The sequence below is a fragment of the Grus americana genome, chromosome 2 (genome assembly GCF_028858705.1).
Source record: "Grus americana isolate bGruAme1 chromosome 2, bGruAme1.mat, whole genome shotgun sequence".
Lineage (NCBI taxonomy): Eukaryota > Metazoa > Chordata > Aves > Gruiformes > Gruidae > Grus > Grus americana.
Genome location: NC_072853.1, coordinates 54,722,957 through 54,743,876, shown reverse-complemented (window position 1 = coordinate 54,743,876; position 20,920 = coordinate 54,722,957). Strand labels below are relative to the sequence as shown.

Below are 20,920 nucleotides of genomic sequence, written 5' to 3'. Positions count from 1 at the left end.
TTTCTAAGGATTTAGGATTGTAACTTTGGTAATGGTCCATGTGGAGAGGAAAATCTGAGTGACTGAGCAGTTGAGAGTGCATCATAATGCAAATGCACAGAGGATCATAGTGAAGATTACTAGATTAACCTTAATTCTGCCTTCTTTACCCTTGGAGTGCTTAACTTCAAAGCATTATTTTTCTTTTAATGTAGGCCTTTGGCAGTTGCAGTATTTCATAGGCTGGCAAGCCAGAGAGAACTATTATGACCATCTAACTTGACCTCCTATATAAAACAGAACACAATGTCACTTGCTGATTTTACTTTGAGCCAATTAACTACCGTGTGACTAAGCATAACTTTAAAAGGCATTCATTTTTTTCACTTGAGGATTTCAAGCGATGGAGAATCCATTAGTTTTGTTGCTGGTTTGTTCGAACAGTTAATCACTACCTCTATTTAAAAAATGTATGCTTCATTGCCTATCTGAATGGTTTCATGGTCTCAGCTTCCAGCTATGGGCAATTCAGGTCTTTTGTCTTCGGACTAAAGATCCCTTTATTCACTCAGTATTTTCTCTCCATTAAGTTAAGTAAGTGTCTTAGTTGCTGTAATCAAATCATCCTAATGCATTCTTGTTGAGGAAGCTAAATAGCTTGTTCTTTTAAAGGCTCTCACTGTAAAACACTTCCTGCAGCCCTCCAAATAATTTTGAAGCTCTTTTCTGCTCCTTTCTTTTTTTCTTGCATCCTTTTCAGAACATGCTCCAAGGATGCTCTGACCAGCCTAAGCCGGGGGCAGAGCGGGGGCGGGGGGACACGACACACACGGACCCCAGCTGGCACTGCTGCCTTTACCAGACCTGTGTCAGTCCAACCTTAGATTTCACCTTCCCACTTCTGTGTAATTTCCCTGCTGTACCTTAGCTTTTCCCCTTTTGTTTCTCTTCCTGTTTCTCCTCTGCTTGAGAAGCATTTGGGGCTGCCAGATAAGACTCCATCTTCCGCAGCATTCCTATAACGTGTGGCCAAAAACTTCGGCAAAAAGTGGTATCTTAAACAGCTTTAGTGTTGGTGCAAACGACGTGCATCTTAGAGTTGCCTAAAGGCAACTTACACAACTTGTTGTGAGGCTTGTTCTTCTGAAAGGGAGAGGTTGTAAGCAAGGGTAAGCACCAGAAGAACTTCAATTTCTATTTCTGTGTTTGCTATTATTTTACGTATGCCTGTCATCATGTGTTTGGGGATTTGCACTGCATTTCTTTAGTAATTCTCTCTATTCCTTCCCTATATCCCCACCATCCTCTAATTTTTCCTTTTCTTTCCTCTCTTTCACTGTCAATTACCTTACTCTAGACCCAATTCTTGACTTTGTCTGACATCCTTATTTGATTGCAACCAAGCGAGTGTGGAAGGACGGGTGCCACTTTCCAATGCCAAGTTCCAAAGGAATATTATGAAACTTCACTTTCTCTTCCTCTCCTGCAGTGTTCTCTCCATGCTTCCTTACTCTTGCAAGGAAATCGTCATTACTCTTGTAAGAAAACTGTCATTATCTTCCTGTCTTATTCAGTTGTGATCCTGTACTCTGGTGCTGAGGCTAGCCAGTGCTACAGGTAGAGAGGCTTTAGGGAATACCAATGTTTATTGACATCCACAGCACCCAAAGGAAAGAGGACAATAAGCAGATGTGAGAGGTCCCAGGGGAGATGCTACATACATTTGGATCCTTCGTCCTAGGTAAAGATGGTATCAAATGATCAAAAGTCTAAAATTACACATTCAATCTTAACCTAGACGTTTCTTGGCTTTTAAGTATGTAATATATAAGAGGAACAGAAGGGACTTTGGTGAATTAATGTTCACAAGGCAAGAGCTGTTTCTGTGCTCGATTCCTGTTTGCATTGCAGACCTGCTAACGCTATGAACACACTCCTAAGAAACAACTGCTCCGCAAAAGTACAACAGTTTCCTCGTGCCTGATCTATCAAAAAAGAACAGATTTGTCATTCACAGGTCAGGTGTATTTTTGATTTGCAGAGCACATATACCATCTGGTCCTATAACACTAGCACGGTGATTGCAGCTTCCGCCATGTTCCATGTTCAAGGCAGAGTCTTTCAGTATGCAGTTAACAGAAGAGACTGCCATTCTGCGAATTATTTACATGATGGCCAGTTTGCATAAGTAGGACAAACAAATTCTTTTGGATGAATGATCTGGTGGTGTGAGAATGGGCAAAGTGGAACAATTTAACTCTTCTTGGAGGTAGAGTTGTGGTTACCAAGTTATTGTGGACCTTGTCATGGTTATGTGAAACTAATTTTTATTCGAATGTGAAATTTTGGACATGGCATTTTCTGAAAGAAGTCAAGCTTGCCAAATGTAAACAAGTACTGTTTACTACAATGTATTTGTTTTGTCAAAAAAACCCAAGCCTTTTACTTGTATTTGTTGATTGGAAACTGCCCCTCATGATTACAGATAGGCTATAAATGAAAAATTGGTCATCTCACAGCTATGGTCCTCAGTCCTCCTTCACCCTTAGTCTTTGTCAACCTCACGTTTTGTTATTCCTGAAAGTTAGATGTTTATTGTTTACAGCAAGAATAACTTGTTAAATTCTCCATTGCTATTTTGGTTATTTAACGCTTCATAAATAAACTAAAAGCAGTATCTAATTTGACAGTTTCCCATCACTCAGCTGCACAGGGTACAACAACAGAAGGAAATGGAGCCTCGTCCACGCTACACAAAATGCTTGAAATTCTGTAGCTGGGACTAAATGACCGGGATTCCTGCATTCATAAGTCTCTCACAAAATGCCATCAATAGAGAGGAATCCAGCCCCCCTAGTAGACAGCTTGCTTGCTTCTAGGTGATACAGCTGCTTTCTTCACTCGTTGGTTGCAGATGCTTATTTGTAGATGTTTTTCCAAGCAGTTGAGCGCATTTTGGCATTCACATGCTTAAAGAGAGGTGGAGAACTTCATAAAATGAACAAGTTGTGCGGCTCTATGCGTGATATTTTATTTAAAGTTAATGGGGTTTTCTGCACATTTGCTAATAACCATGAACTTTCACTTTTTAAAAAGTGCACATTTTAGAACAGAGAACACTGTTGCTGACTATTCTTGTTCGCACATTTCAAGTCTTCAGCGGCACTTTCCCCCAAGGAGATGAGAAAGATTTTACCCTGTTAACACCTGCACTTTTGATCTCGCTATTGAATCCGAATATTTGTAGAAAGCATGGAAACAATTTTATGATAATGAAAGAACTCAGTAGTGATCTCATCTAACAGCGAAGTCATTAAAGATCACTGGAAAACACATCACCCAAAAAAACCATCACCACAGAAAAACATTTGAACTGAGCTGGATTCAGGCTAGAGGCAATAAAAGCTCAGTGCTCTGTCAGAACTGTTAAATATCATTGATTGTAACCTGTTCAAGAATAAGAAAGATTTAGATAATGGGAGAAGTGTTTGATTCATTTTGAGGGAATAAATGGGCCTAGAAAGCTAAAAGAGTTACCCTGATGTCATACAACATTAAGGAGTTTGGCTTTTCAACTTTCTCAGTCCCATGGACAACCATGCAACCTTCATAAGTCGTCATTATAAGTACAGAGAAAGAAGGAACAACTTCTGTATCCATTTCTCTTCCCTGAACTGACAGTCTCTCTGGTTGTATTAAAGGCGGCATTAACTGTCCCAGAGAAAGAATTATACCCCAAAAAAAGGAGGTGGGGGGAAGACAGAGACAAAGAGACAGTCCAACAGGGACAGTAATAAGGTGTGTAAAATTATGCAAGTTACAGCTAGACCTGATTATTTTGCTTAGAAACAAAAAGAATATGGACTGCTTTACATGCACAGAGCACGAACTGCTGTGTTCACATGGCCACATCTCTTACCTACCACAACTTTTGACAATCGTGTATCATCATGTATTACTATACATGACTGTAGATAAATATGACACAACGTGTACTAGAATTAATTGGTAAGAAAAATATATAATGAAGATGCTCTTCTACTTAGAGTACAATACTATTAAATAAGATTTTAGAGATCAGGGTCTCTATAGAGAGGAGTTGTGTCCCTCCTGGCACAGGTGAGTGCTGTTCAATCATTTGGGTGGTGAGATGGCCTCTCACCTTCTCTTCCCATTCGTAGCACTTAGCCAGGGGTTGTGCCGCCAACCTTCATCATCTATGCTCTGCTCCTCCTCATGTGTCTCTACTGTTCCCTCTTTAGTGAGGATGCTTGAAAACACAGAAGTGAGTGATGCAAAATCATGACTAACTCTCACGCAAATTTCTGCTGGGAAATTTGCCAGGTTGCTATGGGAAACACACACTGCGAGGAGCATCTGCTCCCTGACTGTCCTCCTCTGTCCTAGTGCATTCCCTTACACCCTCGGGAGGCTTACATAGACTGTCTTTGCTGACACGTGGGAATATGCTAACAGGCTCTGCGATTCCCTTTCACAAATACTGGACGTTTTGTATCTTTGCTTTCTTTTGCCCCCTCAGCCTGATGAGAAATCTGACCCATGAAAAATGAACATGGAAAATCTATGTCCTTGTATGATGACCATTTCTGCAAGACCAAGATACAATTTGAATACATGAAAACAGGCCATAACATTGTGATGTTCCTGTTATCGCTTGCAACTCATACAGACTTTACAAACCTAACCATCACACACACACAAGAACCCACTGACACTTACTACACATTTTAAAACCACTTAGAACATGCTAGATGCAAACCTTCAGCCTTTCCTGCACACCACCTCCGATGCCTCACGAATGGCTGCAGAAAGTGGCACTTGTCACTCTTTGCTCCTGTTACACAATTTTCTAAACAAACAAGCACATCCTACAAAGGGCTCTTCTTTCCCCCACAGATATCCCTGCAATCCAAACAGTCTGGAAAAAGCCTGTTAGTTCAACAGTTCCACCGTATCTACAGTCTGGCTCATCAGATAGGAAAACAGCAAAACTACTTCAAAGCCCAAATGCTAATCTGTGTTGGCTGCGTACGGGGTAGTTTCATAGGAAGAGTGCTGCACTCAGATACGCAATCAGGACATTTTTTCCTCCTGGTTACACTTCTTCGGCAGAAGAGTATTTTTCCAGTAGACTGAAAAACTACTTGCTTTTGGCAAACTGACACGACTACCCATATTAGCACACAGACATGCTAGTGGAGACGTGTTTTCTTATTCTTAGGCTTCACCTTCAATAATACATATTTTTCAATTCCAGGTCTTTTCAGCAGAAATTTCTGTGACCTTCACCTTTTCTCTGTTATTTCCAAAACCTAGTGCAACATGCCCGCATCCAGACCTGTTATCATGCTTCAGTTTTATATGTGCAGGTATTCTACCCGTGCTTTCTGCACACCAGCACTTGAGATGACCTGTAGGCTCCTTTGTCCCTTTTCAGCAGAGGGCGTTCGTGAGGTGTGTAGGGTACACGTTCACAGGTGCACTTCAGACAAGCAGGTTTCACCAGAAACTTGGATTCTTGTGTGACACTGGTTTCTATTTCTTGCCCTCTTTGATCACTCAGCAAAAGTAGTCACGGGGAATTGTGTAATGGTCTCACATACAGTAGTTTAAATAAGCCACTTATTAGCAGTTCCTTGAACTGCACCTGCAATTTTGTTATTGTTATCTCGTACCGCCACATTTTAACAGCCTTTACTCCTGCTGCTCACTGTACATGCTTTATAATATTATCTATAGCATTTACAGTCTGGCAGTGTTCCAGCACTTCCACACAGAAACGAGGAAGTCTTTCTCTCAGTTTGCAAGCTCACCAGGCAGCACTGCCAACTTCAGACCACGTGGCAAATACCTGGGACATCATATGTAATGAAAAATATGACATGGTTAGGCAGTTACGCTTTATTTTTCATTCTCCACAATTCATAGTTAACACGTCTGTATACTGAACATACGGTCCCTCTATTTTAGTATCTCAGTGAGAGCTACCAACGATACAATCTGAAACATGCAGTATGCATTCAGAAGTGAATGCACAGAAAAGCGGAGAGAAAAAACGGATAGCCATACCCTTCCTGTGGCACCACGCTTTTCTCCACCAGCAGTTTAATTCCGATTACTTGCATTACAGCAGAACCCGCACCATACTGTGCCAGGCACTGTACAGATAGAGCAGAAACAGAGAGTGTAACAAAACGAAGAGGCATAATTTGCTGGTCAGCATAGTAAACTCAGCAGTTATGTCTTTCTCCAGACTAACAAGGTTATCACAGGAGGGTTTGAGGCACCGTTGAAGAAAGAAACAGCATGTCATGGAATTGTAAAAGGGAAGCTGCTTCCACACTGGAGGGAATTCTTGTACAGGATTCAGAAATACTTAAAGATTTAAGGCAGTTAGTTCTGCCTTCTGAATGCAAATCATCAATGTTACTACAAAACCAAGCCTGGCAGTTTTGACTAGCCAGGCAAAATATGGACTTCTTTTCACTATGTCGAATTCATTATGGGTAGAGAAAATAAAATCTTTTAATTAATAATTTAAAAAAAGACAGAGTTATCCAGCTGGAGAGCAATTCACTACATATGTTAGCGCATTACACAAAAACATCACAGAGATGACTCCGGAAGGGGCAGGGGGTATCAACCTGATAAAAAAGTCACGGTGTTGCTCCCAGAGGATGATTCCATGACATCCAGTCACTTGTTTATATTGCTGTAATTTTCAACGCAAATAGTTATTATATTGAGACTTTTTTTTTTAGCAGAAACACTGCATCTTACACTTTTTAACAATTTCAAGTTTTATTTACCCACAAATTGCTTCGCTGAATGTTGTGCCATGACGCTAGTATCCCATGAACTGTTTTGAAAAGAAAAATCGGAGGTGGAAGATGAGTAGTGCAAGTATAGCTTTTATTTCTTTCTAGTGATTGTGTTATTTCTCTAAAATTCAAACCCCCGGATGTTTACGCAACGAAAGTAAGCGATGGCGTACAGCGGGTTTTGGTCCGCAGCCGTGTTTCCCTGTGACACGCAGAGGACACACAGACGTGGAGGGGCAGAAACGCACCGCTGCCCTTTAACCAGACTCGTGCAATAACACAGCAGTTACCCCACAGCGATAACGCCCGTCTGGACACCCGGGGCTCCCAGAGCCGGGAGGGAGGAACCCCAAACGAACGCTCGCCAGATAACTGCTTTTTAAAACTCCCGCCTAAATTAACAACCCCGCCCCGCACCACCACCGGGCCGGGCCGGGCCGCAGGGCCCTACCGCTGCTTTCGGAGAAGCCACGACACCGGCGCTGCGGACGCGGGCCCCGACCGTTACATTGCGCTGCGCCCCGCTGCCGCCTCACGCTCCCGCGCCGCCGCCGGGCGCGAGCGCCCCTTCCCGCCCGCCGAGGCGTGCCCGGCGCGCGGCCCCGCCCCTCCGAGCGCCGCTCAACGGCCACGGCGCCGGCCGCCGCACGCCCTTCCCTCGCGTCTCGTTCCCCTCGCCTTCCCGCCCGGCATCCGGCTCGGGGCCGAGCCCGCGCTGGGCTCGCCGCCGTGCGCCGCCAGTGGGGGGAGCGGCGCCGGGCTCAGGCTCAGGCTCGGGCTCGCACACGCAGGCGCGACAGGGCGGGTGCCCGCGGCGCGGCGGGAGCGGCTCCCCGTGGCCCGTTCGGCGAAGGCCGCCGCCGGGCGCCGCGGCGCGCGCCACCGTTCCCCTCCTCCTCCTCCTGCTCCCGGCCGGCGCCGCCGAGCGGGGCCCCCCGAAAAGAGAGATGGAACCGGCGCGCTTCCCCCGCTCTCCTCCCCACCTCCTCCGCCTCCTCCACGCTCCCCGGCACAGGCGCGCCCTGCTCGCACCGCGCATGCACGTACCCCCGCCCCCGGCGCGCGCGCGCGCACTGAGTGCTCGTGCAGGAGGCAGCGGTGACGGCCGGAGAGACGCGCGCAGACCCCCCCCCAACCCCCCTCCCCAAATTCCCCCCTCCTCCCTCCCCCCCTTCCTTCCCCCCCCCCCCTCCCCGGCCCCCTCCCGCGCGGCGGCAGCAGCGGCGGCAGCCCCCCGCGCTCCCCGGGAAGTGCGGTTCCGCGCGCGCGCGGGCGGCAGGTAAGCGCGAGCTTTCTCCCCATCCCCTCCCCCACCCTCGCCGCCCAACGGCAGGGCCGCCGTTGCGCTGCGCGCGCGCGCTCTCCCTCGCGCACTCCCCCTCCCCCCTCCCCCGCTCACTGCTGCCGCCGTCGCCTCCAGCGGCCCTGGCTGCTGGCGGCCGCAGCCGTTAAAGCCCAGGCAGCTCGCGCTGGGTGAGATGGAGGCGCCGCGGCCGCCGCCGTCAGCAGCAGCTCCTCGGAGCCGTCGTGCGCCTGCCTCCCGCGCGCGCAGCGGGCGGGCGGGCGGGCGGGTGGGTGGGGGGGGGAGGAGGAGGAGGAGGACGACACGTCCAGCGACGGATGCGCACGTTGGGGCGCGCGGGCCCCGCGGCGGCCGCGGCCGCGACCGCAACAAAGGGGCGCGCGGCCGCGGCCTGGCGGCGTCGCGGGCGCCGCGCGAGAACCGTTGGGGCGAGGAGGTGGGAGAACGCCGTCCCCGCGCACCCCCGTGAGGCGGCGCGGGGCGGGGGGAGCGCCGGGCTCGCTCCGGAGAGAGGCCGCCTGCTGCTCGCGGGCGCCCCCGACGACGGGCCGGGAGCGCGGGCGGCGTCTCCCTGCCGCAGGGCCGCGCCGGCAGCCGCGGGCCCCCGGCGGTGGCGGCGCGGGTTCCCGCGGCGGCGGCGGCCCGGCAGAGCCGGGCCCCGCCGGGAACCCGCCTGCGCCGCGTCCACGCCGGCGGGTGCATGGAGCGGGCGTGCGCCTGGCTGCCTCTGCGGTCACGGGCACGGCAGTCAGCGCCGCGCCAGTGCGCCGTCAGAGCCCTGAGAGCTAACGTGGCGAGGCACCCGGCGCGTCTCGGGCGGCGGTGGCGGCAGGAGCTGCACGAACAGTTACAGCCCCAGACATACTTCCCCCCGTTCCTGGGGTGGTAACGGCGGTGTAAAAGGAGTGCGCGTGTAGGAATAATTGGAGTTGCCCCGGGGAGTAAGTAACCCAGTGGCGATGGGAGTTCTACTGCCTGTAGTCAGTGCTGGAGGTACTCTGGTCAAGTGCCTACCACGCTCCGCTCGCAGAGTAGTAGTAACTTTGTTTCTTTCACCAATTACACGCCCCTCTGTACTCAGCAACACTGTTTTCAGCCAATTACTTCTCCTATAATTGGTTTTCGCTTAGTAAGTCTCACCAGAATTGCCGCAAAATTGCATGTTGTTTAACAAAACAGGCTGGAATTGCTGCTAGAATATTAACAATGATGTTTTGCTGTTTACTGAAAAAAAGAAAGCAGCATTTTTTCCCAGTTTGCAAAGAACTCTAAACGGATCCTGTAGAAATAGTTGTTTGTCCTGCCCTCTTTGGTGCTGCGCTGATACACTTTCCTGGGATGATAGACCCAGACAGCCCAGAAAAATACACAGATTGTTTCTTGGTGATGTTCTTTTTTGTGTATGTCAAATATTTATGCACGTCCTGTCTGGCTATTTTAACATCTGGTTATTTAGCACTAAGAAAATAATTTTGCCTTTCCTCAGTTTTTTTGTAGCCAGTGGCACTATATGCTGAGATGCCAGACCTGCATAGGTATTTATAGGGAGCCAAGTGTTCCCATACCATGTTAAACACCCAGTGCCAAGAGTGGAAGTCACATACCTGTCATCTGTCTCTGTTTCTTATATGGTCAAGGATAAATCAGAATTTAGGAAAGGAGTTCCCAGGAGCTCTATGCCGGGTGATGGAGGATTTGTTCTGAACCAAATATTAAATTTCCTTCCTCTCCACTGCATTTCCTGCTTCTGTCACAATTGGATGCCTGTGGGAGACTGGGATTGAATAAATTATGCATTTTGCATTGTCCTTCTGCTGTTGAAGTATCTCCTTTTTTTTTTTTTTTTTTTTTTTTTTTTTGAGACCTGGTACCCTTGCTCTCTCTTTCCCTGGTCTGGATGCACATCCATCCACAGCCTGGTGGGATGTGCCAGTTGTCTTCTGGGATGCTTGGCCTGCTTGCCAGACCCTCTGCTGAGCTCGCTCAGCACACTAATTCAGCAGAAGACTAATCACCTTTTTGATGGGTTGGTTACTGGGTTCATGCTGTTGATTCCTATAGAGGTTTTTTAGACTTTTAGATCTAATGCAAAGTAAGTAGCAAGAATGTGGGAGTCAGGGAAGTGAAGTAGCCAGAGGACAGGAAACATAGAGTTTATGACAACACGCTATCAGATCAATTTATGCAGTCATCTGTAGAACCAGTCTAAATAACTGGATATTTTCACAGTGTATTTTGTAGCTTTTTAAATAATTGAAAATGTTGTGTTTTAACACACTAATTTAAACCATTTTTTGGAATAGATTTTATAATTTAAAATGTTGTTATCTTCCTGTCTTTCAGGCTGAAGGTGGCCCATTGTAAGGGTTAATCATCTTTCAAATATTTAATAATTGTTTGTTCAGAAAATTTCCTGTATTGTTCATGGTAAGGCTTATATTTGATATTTCACATTTAGTTTGTAATACTGACACATTTAGAGTATTTCTTATACTTTTTTTTTTAAATATTAACGTTTCCTTTAGCTATAAGAATGATTTCTGCTGCAGTTGGATCATACATTTACTGGGAATTGCAACTTCACAGAGAAAGTTTCCAATTTTGGATAACTGAATCAATAAATATTTGGATAAATTAATATATTGATATAAAAAATATCCTTTATAAATCACTATTTGTACTTTAAAGTGTATAACCTAGGGAAAGACCTTTATGTGTTCACAATTTTAAAAGAAGTTTAAAAGTAACGCTTTTATAATCTGAAAGGCCTTTTCTGGTCATATTAAGCAAAAAAATATTTGGCAATTCTTTTAGTGTGTAAATGACATTGGCTGTTGGAATTTTATGTCTTAGACTATAAAAATTACAAAACTTTCCCTTGTTACTTTACAGGAGTTTTTCATCAGTATGTCTGAAACCATTAAATATAATGACGATGATCACAAAACTGTATTCCTGAAAACATTAAATGAACAACGCTTGGAAGGAGAATTTTGTGACATAGCTATCGTGGTTGAAGATGTTAAATTCAGAGCACATAGGTGCGTGCTTGCTGCCTGCAGTACCTACTTCAAAAAGCTTTTCAAAAAACTGGAAGTTGATAGTTCATCAGTAATAGAAATAGATTTTCTTCGTTCTGATATTTTTGAGGAAGTTCTCAATTACATGTATACTGCAAAGATTTCTGTTAAGAAAGAGGATGTAAATTTGATGATGTCTTCAGGCCAGATTCTTGGTATTCGATTTCTAGATAAACTCTGCTCTCAGAAACGTGATGTATCTAGTCCTGAAGAAAACACACAGTCCAAGAGCAAGTACTGTCTAAAAATAAACCGTCCTATGGGGGAGCCTAATGATACCCAAGATGATGAGGTGGAAGAAATTGGAGATCATGATGATAGTCCATCAGATGTGACAGTGGAAGGAACTCCTCCAAGTCAGGAAGATGGAAAATCACCCACCACTACCCTGAGAGTGCAAGAGGCAATTCTGAAAGAGTTGGGAAGTGAAGAGGTTCGAAAAGTAAACTGCTATGGGCAAGAAGTAGAGCCTATGGAAACAACCGAATCAAAAGACTTAGGATCTCAGACCCCTCAGGCTTTGACATTCAATGATGGCATAAGTGAAGTGAAAGATGAACAGACGCCCGGCTGGACCACAGCAGCTGGGGATATGAAGTTTGAGTATTTGCTTTACGGTCACAGGGAACACATTGTATGCCAGGCTTGCGGTAAGACCTTTACTGATGAAGCACGATTGAGAAAACACGAAAAGCTACACACTGCTGATAGACCATTTGTTTGTGAAATGTGTACAAAGGGCTTTACCACACAAGCTCATTTGAAAGAGCACCTGAAAATACACACAGGTTACAAGCCTTACAGTTGTGAGGTATGTGGAAAGTCTTTTATTCGTGCACCAGATCTGAAAAAGCACGAAAGAGTTCACAGTAATGAGAGGCCATTTGCATGCCATATGTGTGATAAAGCTTTCAAGCACAAGTCCCACCTCAAAGACCATGAAAGAAGACACCGAGGAGAGAAACCTTTTGTCTGCAGTTCCTGCACTAAAGCATTTGCTAAAGCATCTGATCTAAAAAGGCATGAGAACAATATGCACAGTGAAAGAAAACAAGTTACTACAGCCAATTCCATCCAGAGTGAAACAGAACAGTTACAGGCAGCAGCTATGGCTGCTGAAGCAGAGCAGCAATTAGAAAGTATAGCTTGTAGTTAAAAGCAGAAACTTTATCATCAGAAGTAATATAAGAAATTAAATTGAACAAAATCTATTGTTGGTATACGTTTAGACTGAGAATTATCTTTTCAAGAAAACATATTTTTAAAGGATTTGAATGCTACATAGGAACACATAGCATTGCTTGGTTAGCTATTTTAAAGTATTTCAGAGATGGGTATTCTTAGAATATGAAATAGTTTTGTTGTCATTAGCAGTATAATGCACTAACACCTGATTTAATTCGAGAATATGATCAAGTTCTCTATAAAACAGGGATCATCACCGACTGATGTTTTGTTTCATCCAGTATGGAATGCTGCATACGATGTAGACATCGAAATCAGTGAGTTATGTTTGAAAATGCTGAGATCTCAGAAAATAACAACCATGGAAAGGAAATACTTGGTTTTCATAATTGTGAAGGTGTTATACTTAGAATTTTTGAGAAACAGACTTTGATTCCCTAGGCTTTTTAATTCCTCCTTTTTTTCACCTGATGAGGTGCTAGAGGTTGGTACAACAGAGTGTAAGGGGGGACGGTGATCAAAATGAAATTGCTTCTTATTCCATTCCTTCAGATATCCTCTTATTTTAATCAAAGTGGCAAGTTTAATGAAATACTTGCTTTCCTGAAAAAAACTGCATTATTCATGGTGGTCCTGGCTGGCAAAGCAGAAGGGTCGTGGCACACACCAATCCCTTCCGTGGGGAAAACAGTCTGCCTCAGTTGTTTCTATGTTCACTCTTATGCAGGACCCTGGAGATGGGACCGAGCCACAAAGGAAAAAGGGTGCAGCACGGAGAAGGAGACATGTTCCTTGCTTGGACCCAGTAGAAATTAGTTAACGCTAGTACAGCCTGAGGCTGTAGTTTTTCTTACGCAGCTTTCAGTTCACCTAACTTAGCCCAGCTAAGGCAAAGGAGTGTTTCTGGCAGCACAGGAGGACTGGCTGCACTGGTGAGTGGCCAGGTGTCACTGCCCAGACCTCCAGAGTGGCAGAGCGTAGCCATGGGCTATCGTGTACCTGCCTGCAGTGCCCAGGCTGGGTTTTGTGTCGTGGCTGGTCATACCAGCTAATAGGTCCCGTTCCAGTTTAAAAATTTCCGCTTTCCAACACACCACCTCTCAGCAAGGGGGAGACTTCAGTGTGTGACTTCAGTCATAATTGATCCAGAATCAGTGTTCACTAATAGTCTGTTACTTAGAGTTGCCTATTCTTTTTCTTTCAGACAAGCTGGGGTAGATGCTGCTAATTTTAACTGTTAACTCACAGAGTCAACAAAGTAAGTGGTCTTTGGATTGCAGTCTGCTACCTGTAGTCAGCAAGAGAAGACACAATAACAGTGAGAATGTAATCCAAAGGGATATTGAGCCTTTATTTTAAATTTGTAAATACTACAACTGTTGTCAGAACTTCATTTGAAGTTGGAATGGGTGAAAAACCGCACTCTTGGGCACGTGGTTGGATAACATTGGTCACTTGCAATACCTGTAGCATATGAAAGTGTTAGACCAGTTTCTGGTAAGTTACTGTGTGGTAGATCACATCTTGCTTTTCTAAATAGAAATTGAAAATAGTGTTTTTGGAACTGTTATATGGAACTTTGATTATTGTTTTTTTGTTTGGTTGGGTTTTTTTACTGCTTCATTTTATTCATGTACTCATCAGGTTAAGCAGTTATCTTAAAATGCCAATAATTGTTTGAAAGCTGGTCTGTAAATAAAACATGAACTTAATATTTTAGAAAATGTAAACTTTGGACCTTTACCAATATATTTTTTTAAAATGTTGCTTCATTTTACATTCAGTAATATTAGTTTGTAAACAAACTATACATTTTGTATCTGTGCAACATCAGAAGATGTGCATTCATTGCATTTTATTGGTTCTCTTGAGGAACATGATAAATGACCATTGTTAAAATGTTTTACTGTATATGATCATAGATATAAAGATAGTAGGTCCAAAATTGGATCTACTTTTTTTCTAAATATATTAGTCTTGCTATGTTTTCTTATCTAAAATTGTGTTCACATTTTCTTAGACGATAAAACTAGAGTTGATACGACCGTACAAAACATCTGTTGTGATAAGAGTTCAAAAGTGTAAAAGATGAAGAAGGTAAATTTTCTGTAGGTCTCTCTTATGAAGAGTACAAGAAGTAATGAGCTTAAATTACAGCAGAGAACATTTACATTAGACATTAGAAAAAGCTTCTAAATGGTTGAATAATGAATTATTGGAACAGAATGCCTGGGGAGACACTGCAATCTCCAGTAGTGGTGATATTCAAGAATGGGTTAGACAAACACCTGTTAGGAATGGTTTGAATATAGTTAATTCTGCCTTGAAACTGAGGGATAACCTCTCAAGAAGAGCCTCATTGGGGTTTTTTTGGAAAGTAATAAATGAAAATTGAGCTCACTGGGACAGTAGATGCTTAAGACAGAGCTCAAGACTTACAGTTAAAGAAAATTGCCCTCTGACATTTGAGCACAAGCAGTCAGGCTGTGGATTTGAAATTGTTATAGAAAAGCAGGCTTGCATTAAAAGACATGCAACTGAAAGTGTGATAACATTGTGTTTTACATCGGAGTAATTTCTGCTGTTAAAGCTTACAGCTCTAAGAGTTATACGAGGTTACAGCTGTAAGGGTCGCATGATGTTTGTAGCTTTTTAAAATTGGGACAGATTGATATTGTACATACTCTAATACAAAAGTGTGCAGAGGCAGGAACGAATGTTATTGTTGCATGTTCTTGGGACAGGTGTAAACACCTTACATGAGACTTAGTCTTAACAGTCTGTCATAGGAACAAATTCGGTGAAACCAAAGGAATTGCTCCCATGTCAACGGTTTTGAAAGGGGCCTCAGCCTCTTACTAGTTTTTAGCTGCTTAAGAGTCAGAGGACAGCTGTATGTTCCTGAGACCCACAATGACAATATTGATCAAGAAGGCAAAGGCTCAGTTATTTTTGTGAAGTTGAGAATTTTATTCACAATTTCTACTACTACTGTCCATTCTAAGGGTATGAACTTACTTTTCTTTTTTCGAAAGCCAATAGATAATTTTTTCTTCCCTTCCCAATTGTTTTTCTTCAAGATGGGGAAAAGGCCTAGAATACTTAAGCTTAAAGTTTTGGAAAAGGTTTCAGAAGGGAAACGTGGAGTTAACCTTAGCTGTGTGTTATTGTTAATGTGTTCTAAAGTAATCCTGTTCATTGTGTACATTCTGAAGGAATGTTAGCTTATATGTTATGAGGGTCTGTATGTGAAGTTCAGGTAAATCTGTCCACGTCTTAAGACACTACTGCTCCCAGCTCTCTCCTGTCCGTGCCGGAAGACGCCATGTACGGAAGCAGATGTATGTCAGCTCCAACCACAGAGTTTTTCCAGCATGATCAACTGTAAGCTATGAGCTCTGTTGATTGAGGAATGGGCAAATTTTTATTTTCGCTTTTACAAGGATGGCAACTTCTTTCAGAGCTTATGAGATAGTGGATAACATTCTGTCCAATTAATGGGAATTTTGATCTTGACTTTATTGGGGCCAGACTAGCCTAATATTCCTAACAAGGTTTCCAACAGCAGACAAATTAGCTAATTGGTGTGTGTGCAGGAATGTCAGAATGGTATAGAAATGTAGACGAGTAAAATAATATTATTTATTAATTGTTTTTCTCAGAATTAAGTAGCAAAGCTATCATGCATGGAATTAGTCCTAAACATACACTTCTCTATCTATGATTTGTGAAATTGGAGACAGTTATGTCTTTAACATACATAGGATAGCAAAAACTCAATTACTCTTTTTGGCTTATACTGAACATCTGTCTGTGTTAGGTTGTTAGGTGACCAAGTGGCTTCAGCGGAGCTCTTTTGTGTATTGGAGTTAAGTATACAAATAGGTGTTTGCGTGACGAGGGCTTACAAGTATATAATGCAACAACATGTGAGTTGATGTGAAACGAGGTTCTTCTGGTGACCCAAATGGGTCTGTAAGGTAAACACCAGTTGAGACGCTAAACTAAACTCTCAGTTGCAAAAAAATGTAAATACTAAGGAAGTATAACCATTTAACCAGTTAAAAAGCTCCATGCTTTAAAAGACTAAGAGTGAAAAGAAATATTTGAAATAAGAACTTTGCTACTTTGTGATCTTAACTGTGTGTTTTTAAAAATAGTGCGGGGCTTTTGTAAAGAGAAAAAGGAACAAAGAGAACACATTTTGAATGCTGGTATCGGATTAATTTCTGATCCAAGTTGTGTTACCTGTGGGTGTGCTGCTGGTTATTTGGCAGAACTCAGCTTGGAACCTGTAAAAGTTCAGGAGAAAAAACCTTCCAGCCCTTCTCCACTTCTCATCCCCTCTTCTACACACCCTTCTTATCGATATTTAAACAAACAGTAGAAACTGAAGCAATTCACGGTTGAGTACTTGTGTTTTCATTTTTCTGCTTTAAGCTTTTAAAAAGGTTTATACGTGGAGATCAGAGTTTTAAAGGTTGTTACATGAAAGAAAATGCCTCATGCTGTTTTCAGCAGCAAAAATTTGAGTTTAGCTTCTATTTGTAAGCTACAGAATATTAAATACTCCTCAAAATCTTGCCATTTAGGTACCCAAATTGGAGTTCTTTTTGAAGATCAGGCCCCAATTTTCTAATTTAGATATAGTCTTGATTCCAGAATGGATATTTGAATTAATAGAGTTGGGTGAGATATAGAATAAAATGTCAGATGATACCAGAAAGTCAACCCTAAGCTTAGAGTATATTTTTAGGGACAGATTATCTATTATTAAGTCTTTTATCAGTTTAGAATCTCTCTGTCTTACAGAAGAGACAAAGCATTTCTGAAACAAAATACGTCTACCGCTAACAACATAGAACTTTTCTGATTGTGAATGTTTGCAGATTGGTACAGAGTAGGATAATTCCACCTAGAAGGTAAAGACAGACCTAAAGAATTTTCATCTTTTTCAAACAGTTGGTCCGTAGATCACAGTAATGTGCCTAATCAGCCAGAAATGTGCATGTTTCATTAAAAATTCTATTACAGGAGTTGGTCTGTCATTTGTCTCTATATAGATCTAAAACAATTATAATAACATTCTTACTCATTTCAGAACAGATGGAGGATTGCCATGAATAGATTTTGTTAAGTATGTGTCATAAGAGTCAAGACATCTCAGGAATGATTTTTAAGAAATCAATAATAGAATAGCTAAAAATAGTGATTTATAAAATATTAATATGATTTTCAATTTATTTCTCTCCACTATTCTTTTGTATTTTTTTATTTGCAGGCCCTGCTCCTTTAGATATTTATAGAACTCTGAAACTTGATGAACTTGTTCCAATATGAACAGCACTAGAGCTCTTTAAAACAGAGACTTTTGTTTTTTAAATAATCTGCAGCCAAGCATCTAATTTTTTATAGATAAACTTGAAAAACATGTAGACCATATGAATAAAGTTGTACCACATCTCACCTGCTCAGTATATGGATATGAAAAAGAGTGGCCAAAGCAGAACTTCTGGATACCTGTATCTGATTCCTTCCAAGGTATATGTACGTATTTTTTTAAAGTCTGTAGTACTTGAAAGAACACAAGCTTGTAAAATGAGCGGTACTAACAAGAAATTGCAATTCTTACTGAATGGAAATTCCAAATGTATTTTCTTTTTAATAATACTGAGCCATTTTGAATAAGTATATAAGACAGTAACTGCATATTAGATATTGTGCATATAAATAGATTTAAAGCTGCATTTTAATGCACAAGTAAAATAAATTAATGGATATAGTGCATTGAATATAGATCATCTTTAAGGAATCATAAAATCATGAGAGTTATGAAAACCGATCATTTCAACTTTTCCCACCAAAGCATAAAAGCACTCTTCTGTTTCAGAAAAACATATTTTCTGTTGCAAGCCCATTCTGTTAAAAACAATAACCAAACCCCTCATTTGTACATTTGTAGTTTTCTGACCTCCTCCCAGTGGCCTATTTATAGAGTAATCTGCATATGCAAGTAACTTGGATGCAGGGAAGCTCAATCTTTAGAATAGTTTAAAAGACAAAAATACTCTTAACTTTTCATTCTTCACTAATCAAGATCCATTTTTTCAGGGCCAAGGGTACCACAAGCAGTGCTTACAGGAGCAAACCACTGTAGTGGCATTGCAGATGGTTCAGACAAGAAGAGTTAGTATGGTAGAACTCCACTCTGAGATCAAAAATCTACTTCCTTTCTACTCTAGAAATTGGAAATGGTACTGACACAAAATCCTGTGTAACTTCAGGCAGGAGTTCCTGTTCAAGGGAAGTTATCCGTGGATGATTTATGTATGTTTTGTACTCGTCATCAGCATAACTGGGGTTTACAGAGTAGAGTTTTCAGAACTGTCATTAAAGAAATTTGTTTCATTACCTTAGTCTCCCACATTTAGAATCAGTGTATAGATTTCTTTTTCCTGGATGTGAAAGCCATGAAGTATCTGTTCATGTAGCTCTATTATGCTAGAAATATCTAATTATACTCACTGTCTATATCTAAGCAGCATTTAACACTTTTTTTCTTTACACCCAGGGATCCATCTTCTTTTTATCCCAAATAAGCCCATTATCATTCCTCCATTTACTGTTACAACATAATTGAAGTTTTGATGAGATCTGCTTAGGACACTACGGAACATGTGGCAGTAGGATTTGATCTGATTACTTTGCAAAGATACAAAGTGAATAGAAAGTGGCTTCTTCTGTATGGAAAGATAGTTTACAATGGAATGTTTCTCTATGTTTATTTAAAAAATGTAGGCATTGTTTTTTATTTGTTTCTGTTCTGCTATAAAACTCGTTTTTTTGAGAATACAGTCTTCTAAAGGCATAGCAAATTAGACTTTGTATGGTGAAGTTTATTTCTACTGAAAGGGTGAGTCTTCTTCCTGCTCACCGAGGTGTCTGGTGAGCTTCTGTGTCAATGCAAGGTATGTGATGAAAGTACTCGGGCAGGAGCAGGGATGAGGGTAAGCAGGGAAGGGGAAGGAGCAGAACCTTCTCATTTCAACTGTAGTGAAAGGAGTGACAGCTCGCTTTGTCTTATATAGTCTCCCCCTTAAAGCTTGTCTCATCTGGACAAATCTCATTCCTAAATGATGTTCTTTTATTCTCGTTGAATTCTTCCTTTTTGAAGGTTTTTCACAGTGGAGGGGTTCAAGCGAAGCTGAAAAGAATTTCACCTATTTCTCCAGGTAGAATTTACTATGCATAGAACTATGTTAGAGCTAATATTCTCATTACTCTTTAGTATGCTGGATAGTATGTGCTATATTGTTAACAAACTAATGGTTGTTGGCTTGGATCCAAAGGCTGTCTATGCTCAGTGTTCTTAAAGCAGGCTTAGTACTCTTTTTAACTCAAACCTATTTGTCTATCCTAGGTGATAACAAAAAAAGAGAAGTAATGCACCGAGGCAGTAGGCTTTATGTCCAAGGCACAGTTAAATCACAAGATGTTTCCCTGTTTGCAAGTTAAGAAAAAAGCTAAATGAGGTCAAGGGATCAGATCCATGGTGATTTAAGACAACCAAAGTTTTGGTTGCTGCAATTTACTGTCGTTCTTTTGCCTGCAGTAGCACATGTGCAGTGTCTCAGTGAACCACTTCATGGAGAGCTGAAGAACTTGAAAACTAATAGCCATTTTGAGGCTTTTTTTTTATAACCTTCTTAGCAGCCCCACGTTGTTTCCTCAGTGCTAGGGGCAGTGGAAGCGCAGCCCCAATTTAGGTCGACTTTGGCTATTGTGGAGCTGCCTCCTAAGACAGCAGCTTTCTGTTTCGCCTGCTGTAGTAAAACTGCAAATTGTTGCTAAAAGGGGTAATCCCGTTCTCTCCTTTCCTCTCGTCCTGTTACCTTTTGCACCTGTTTCCTCTGTCTCTTTTGCCTCAGATCTAATGGCTTTTGTGGCTTTAGGGTAAACCAGTCGAGTGAGTTTCTATGACAGAGCAATTCAGTGCTCCAGTGACTTAGTTTTAGGTTGACCTACCTTGTCGAACCAATTAATTAGATTTGATCCGAGGTAAGTGGCAGGAGCACGTAGTTAGAGTTAGAACGATTGGAGCAGGACTTGCCCAACTTTGGTATCACATTAAATACAATGTGATGAAACACAGCACTTGTTGCAAAGTGTTTGTCAGAAGGAGGCAGGCAACAGAAAGGGCTAGACATAACTTCTTTGCAACAACCGCTGGTGGTAGACTTGCGGAATTTTGGAGAGGGAGATGTGTGTGCTTCATTTTTGAATCTTCAGGAGAACAGAATTTGGGGTTTGAAGTTGTGAGGGGTTTTGTTTTCTTTCTTTTATTTAAATTATTCTGATCCTGTTTGCCTCTCATGCAACAATCCTGCGACAAATTGCTTAGGTTAAGGAGAAAAGAATAGTTATAAAAGACAATAGATATTTAATTCACTGAGGGATGAAACTGTAACCCTAAAAGGATGAAAAAATGTATTTTTGCAACAAACGTTAATGTTTACAAATATTAGAAGTAG

General features: G+C 42.3%; 1 protein-coding gene across 2 annotated transcripts; it reads left to right on the top strand.

The window, feature by feature from the left end:
* Positions 1-7,874: 7,874 nt before the first annotated feature.
* Positions 7,875-14,356, top strand: ZBTB14 (zinc finger and BTB domain containing 14). 2 transcript variants are annotated; one of them, XM_054815525.1, is made up of 3 exons: positions 7,875-8,100; positions 10,468-10,551; positions 11,017-14,356. In XM_054815525.1, exons 2-3 carry the CDS (start codon positions 10,549-10,551, stop codon positions 12,358-12,360), a joined length of 1,347 nt encoding a protein of 448 aa, XP_054671500.1. In that variant the 5' UTR covers positions 7,875-8,100; positions 10,468-10,548; the 3' UTR covers positions 12,361-14,356. The 2 variants fall into 2 exon arrangements, with proteins under 2 accessions (XP_054671500.1, XP_054671502.1); XM_054815527.1 differs by lacking the exon at positions 7,875-8,100 and adding an exon at positions 8,881-9,065.
* The last annotated feature ends 6,564 nt before the right edge of the window (positions 14,357-20,920 follow it).